The sequence below is a fragment of the Sinocyclocheilus rhinocerous genome, unplaced genomic scaffold (assembly GCF_001515625.1).
Source record: "Sinocyclocheilus rhinocerous isolate Xijiao unplaced genomic scaffold, SAMN03320098_v1.1 scaffold3807, whole genome shotgun sequence".
Taxonomy (NCBI): domain Eukaryota; kingdom Metazoa; phylum Chordata; class Actinopteri; order Cypriniformes; family Cyprinidae; genus Sinocyclocheilus; species Sinocyclocheilus rhinocerous.
The window spans coordinates 56,927-61,771 of NW_015660506.1; the positions used below are offsets into that span (position 1 = coordinate 56,927).

The 4,845-nt window shown below is 34.1% G+C and overlaps 1 protein-coding gene across 1 annotated transcript; it reads left to right on the forward strand.

Moving 5' to 3' along the window:
- The first annotated feature begins 823 nt into the window (after positions 1-823).
- On the forward strand, positions 824-2,773 carry LOC107725227 (E3 ubiquitin-protein ligase CHIP-like). Its single transcript, XM_016534415.1, has 4 exons — positions 824-963; positions 1,175-1,277; positions 1,681-1,817; positions 2,349-2,773. Exons 1-4 carry the CDS (start codon positions 896-898, stop codon positions 2,467-2,469), a joined length of 429 nt encoding a protein of 142 aa, XP_016389901.1. The 5' UTR covers positions 824-895; the 3' UTR covers positions 2,470-2,773.
- The last annotated feature ends 2,072 nt before the right edge of the window (positions 2,774-4,845 follow it).

The following is a 4,845-nucleotide window of genomic DNA, read 5'->3' on the forward strand; positions in this document are numbered from 1 at the left end:
CCATACTGTTCTGTGTATCCCTCAGAAACCGACCTCAGTAAGTATGATTAAATCTGCTTTTATGTGGTGGTCAAAATAGGACAGTTCATGCTATTTCTCCTGCTGTTAGATTTTCATGCATGAAATGTACCAATAGTTCCTAACATCAGTAATTGTGAATAATTTGATCAATAATTAAACAATAATGAACAATATCAGTAATTGGGGGCATGTGGGGGGCATACACCAAACTAGGTTGCTTACATATCTTTACAAAACAGTCCTAATGTTTTTGATAATGACTCTTGAAAATGAAACATAGTCTAATATATGTAGTCTCACCACCTTACAATTTCTGTTTGTGGGTAGAAGCTTTTTTGATGTATATTGCCCACAGACCGTCATAATCCTCAAAAACCTATAGCAACACATTAATTGGTTTGCATATCTGTCACTTCATCAGATAGCGTCAGTTGCTTCCTCTAATTAAAGAGGTAGTCAAAATTACACATTTAAGTGTGTTCAAGAAAGTTGTTGTCATTATGCATTTAAAATATATTTCAGCTTTTTGGAGGATTGTCATGAAAGGACCTCCAGAAACCCCCTATGAGAATGGAACCTTTGAGCTGTATTGTCAGTTTGGCCATGACTATCCAGTAAAGCCACCTGTTGTACGGTTCTATACACCTGTATCCTTGAGCCTTAGTAGTGTCACAGTAATTTTCATAAACTGATTTCTGTTTTTCCATTAATACATTAAGAGTAAAGCATAGAACACCTTAGAAAAAAGTATTTCTCTAGCATTTTGTACTCTATAAAATCCTTAACTGCAGTACAGATTTACCATTGCAACATCAACAGTGTGGGAAGGATTTGCCACAACATATTTGATCGAAACTACTCAGCTGATGTTACTATGAGAGAGATCTTGGATGCTGTATATGGACTTCTGATACTCCCAGAGGCTGACGATCCACTAGACAGGTAGCCTCCTTCTTCACCTGGTGTTTTTTTCATTACCACTTTAAAACTCTAAAAGTTTTTTTATGATTCAATGGACTTAACAAATCTGATATAATCAGAACATACCACAGACAGAGACTAAAGTCCATTTAAGTTGTAAAATGCATTACATTATTTATTTAGCATCGATCTGATTCTGTACATGTATTTTTGTCCACTATCGTATCGTTAGCATATTAGCAGAGGAATTCCTGACTAGCAAAGAACTCTATGAGCAAGCAGCTAAAGATGACACTGCAATAAATGCACATCAGTCCATGGAAACCATTGAAAAGGTAAAATCTTTTTCATTCCATTATTACCAACAAACTTAGCCCAGAGTTTTTGGTCATAGAGAACTCATGTTTCTGAATTTTGAAGGACACTCAATTTCATTACTGGACAATCATACATTTTAAAATGTCTTAAGAACAAATAAAAATATATATTTTTGAAGTGGGATTAGAAAAGAAAAGTACTTGAGCAGCCCCTAGGTCAACATTTCAACAGGTTAAAATTGTACATATTTTATAACGTATAAATCTGAGCTCTGTACACTTGTAGTAAATTAAATTGTGAATCATTTCTGTATGCATATATTTGATTATCCTGTTTTATGATAATAGTTATAAAAAACATTACAACTTTATGTAGGTATGTATGTATTTATTTATTTTTGCATTTCAATCTGTTTTTCAGCAATATATAGGTGAGTGCGATGTTGAAGTGCCTCCTCATCTGGTATGTCCTTTGTCAGGGAAGATGTTCATTGATCCAGTCAAGGCCAAAGGTGGATATGTGTATGAGAGAAGAGCCATTGAGGAACATCTTAAGATGTAAGTTTCAGTGGATTAGTCTCTGAAAAAGTTGAGATTTATTCATAAGAGTGGTTTACAATTTATTTGTGTTAGTGCATTGAGAGTAACTGAGTTAGGTGCTCAGAATTGTGCAGGAATTGTCTCTCGTGGTTCTTACTGTTAATGTGGAGTTATTGGAGTGGATATAACTGGAGTGGAGTGGAAATATTATGGTATATCAAGGTGCCATTCACCCACTTTCTAAATGAAACTAAGATTTGCAAAAGGGGTGTCAGGCAGAGGGTGATGGTGAACATGAGTAACAGGGTTCCTTACTAGACAGAGGCCAACAAACAAGCTATTTTCATAACCCATGATATTATCATAGCAACATTATATGGTAATAAAATGCTATTAGAAAGGAAGTTGTCTTGCATGCTCATATAGGAGGGATCTTATCTACCTGTGGTGGTCAGCAAAGGAAGTTCCTTGCTTTAATGTTGTCTTCTATATTGAGGAGGTTTATATAGTAGGAAGATAATAACAGATTTTTTTTAAAAATTGTTGCAGGAACAATAATGATCCAGTAACAGGGAAGGCACTTAGGTGCACAGATCTTACTCAAGATAAGGACGTAAAAAAATCTGTTGTGGAGTATCGTACATCCCAGATAGAGGAAACAGATCGCTAAATGAAGTAGATACTGTTTTGGCAGTGATTCAACTGCACTATAATAATCACACAATCCTCTATCTATCATATTCATCCTTCATTCTCTTTTGATTGTGGAGTACAGCTTTTTCCTTTTTCTTGTGTAGAAATTACAAAATTCCACTGTATATTATTAATTTGATATGTTGTACAATATTTTATTTATCTTTACTTATGTATTTAAATATTTATCTTATTTAGAACTGATACATTTTAAAGGTATACAAGAGAGGTTATTATGGAAGCTTGGATTATGGAATCCCCCACAAGATAAAAAACAACAACTCCCAATTCTGATTTTTTTGTGTGCAATTTTGAGTTTATATCTGATAATTCAGACTTTGTGTTTCTCAGAAATTGACCTTTTTTATTTTTAATTCCATGGCAGAAATGGTCTTCCATAGGTTATTGCTTATTGAAATATAAATATAATCAATTTTCAATTTCCTTTAAGAAAATGACATTAAAGAAATGTCAACTGTAAGAACAGTTAAACAGATATTCAGATTTACATTTGTTATACATTTATTTTACATTTCAAAAACATTACTCAAATATTATTAGCCTTATATATCTGCACATACAATTAAATTAACTGGTATGTATGAGGGGAAGAGTTGCTGTTATATTTTACCAATGTTATTTGGGTTTAAAGTATATTAAATATCCATTTTCCATATCAACCTGTTTGTCTTGCTGTGTTTATATGTATTCTTTTTTTTTTTATAATACCAGACACAATACATGACGACATGAGACAAACACATAGAAATGTCTCAAATATGTTAAAATAAGTAAACATTATGTGTATATATTATTGTATATATGTTCTAGCTTAATTGCATCTGGCTCAGTTTATACTCAATTTTACATTTTAAAAATTACTTTTGACAGGTCAGAAATCCATGAGGCAAAATTATCTCTAATAATTGACTTGTGATATTCTTTGTCACAAAAATATTTATTTCAAATACATACATAGTATGTAGTTCACAGTACCCTGACTCTCCAGTGTTGGTCTGTTTTGAAGGCATATGCTAAGTGAATTTATATATAGACTACAGACAACTTTTTAAAATTAAAATGGACATTTTATTGCAGATCATAACATAACAGTTCAGTTTTCATAAAGTTAACCTATAAATGGTTTAAAGCATTGTAAACAGGGTGGAGCCGCCTCTCATCGGGGATGGTGATAATAAATGGTATTTGATGGTATTAAATGGTATTAATAAATGGACAACAGTCTTCAGCAATTAATGCACCAAAGGTTGCTGCTCAGCCTGAAATCCTTGAACAACTTCCTGATTTATGTGGTTCAGTTAGGTGGTTGAATTTCACCATCAATGCAACAAAATTCACTAAGAATCAGTATTCATCCTCATTTATGTCACATCAGTCTTTCTGACATGTTAGGAAGCCCCTTATAGACAATTCATTAGAGGAAACACATAATTAAAAGAACACAGATGGCAAAAGCCAGCTGTGAGACCTCAATATTACTCCAGAACCTTTGGCTTCAGGTACATATGGAAGATCTAGTCGACTCAACTAGTGATAATTAAATATCTTTTAGAGTGGAACACATGAAAGCATCAAACACGCACAATCATACATACTTGTCTGTCTTGTCTTAGTGAAGCAACGGGTGTCTTTATCTTTAATCAAACAAATGACCACCCAGACATCCTAGATCTGGACAACATGTCCTGATCTTCACATTCAGAATTTCAAAGAGTAACTTTTAAGATCCTTCTCCAAATAATCTCGGGCAGCCTTGCACATTACGCTTGAATCAATTCAGTCACAGCAAGATTCAAATGTGACAATTACCATTCTAACTTTTTGAACTACAGTGTTTGTGCATTTGAATGAAGCACACTAAGAGTCCTCCTGCATCCTTCAGAAAGTCCTGACTGGGTTCTCCAAAGATGAAGAACTCAAGCTAAATGGATAAATAGGAGGAAATGGCACGGTTGCAGAATATAATGCATCACGGTTCTCATGAGCTTGTTTATAGTTTTATTAACTTTGCATAAGGTGCAGAATGATAGGAAATGCCCATTGGGAATGGTGATTTTGGGCAGATTATGGGACAGATCTGAAACCATTAGGGAGTTGTTGCTGTTGCCCGGCCACTCTTCATCTTCTCCAGCCTTTTCGAGAGGTGGCTGTTAAAAAATTGTTGCAGGAACAATAATGATCCAGTAACAGGGAAGGCACTTAGGTGCACAGATCTTACTCAAGATAAGAACGTGAAAAAATCTGTTGTGGAGTATCGTACATCCCAGATAGAGGAAATAGATCGCTAAATGAAGTAGATACTGTTTTGGCAGTGATTCAACTGCACTATAAT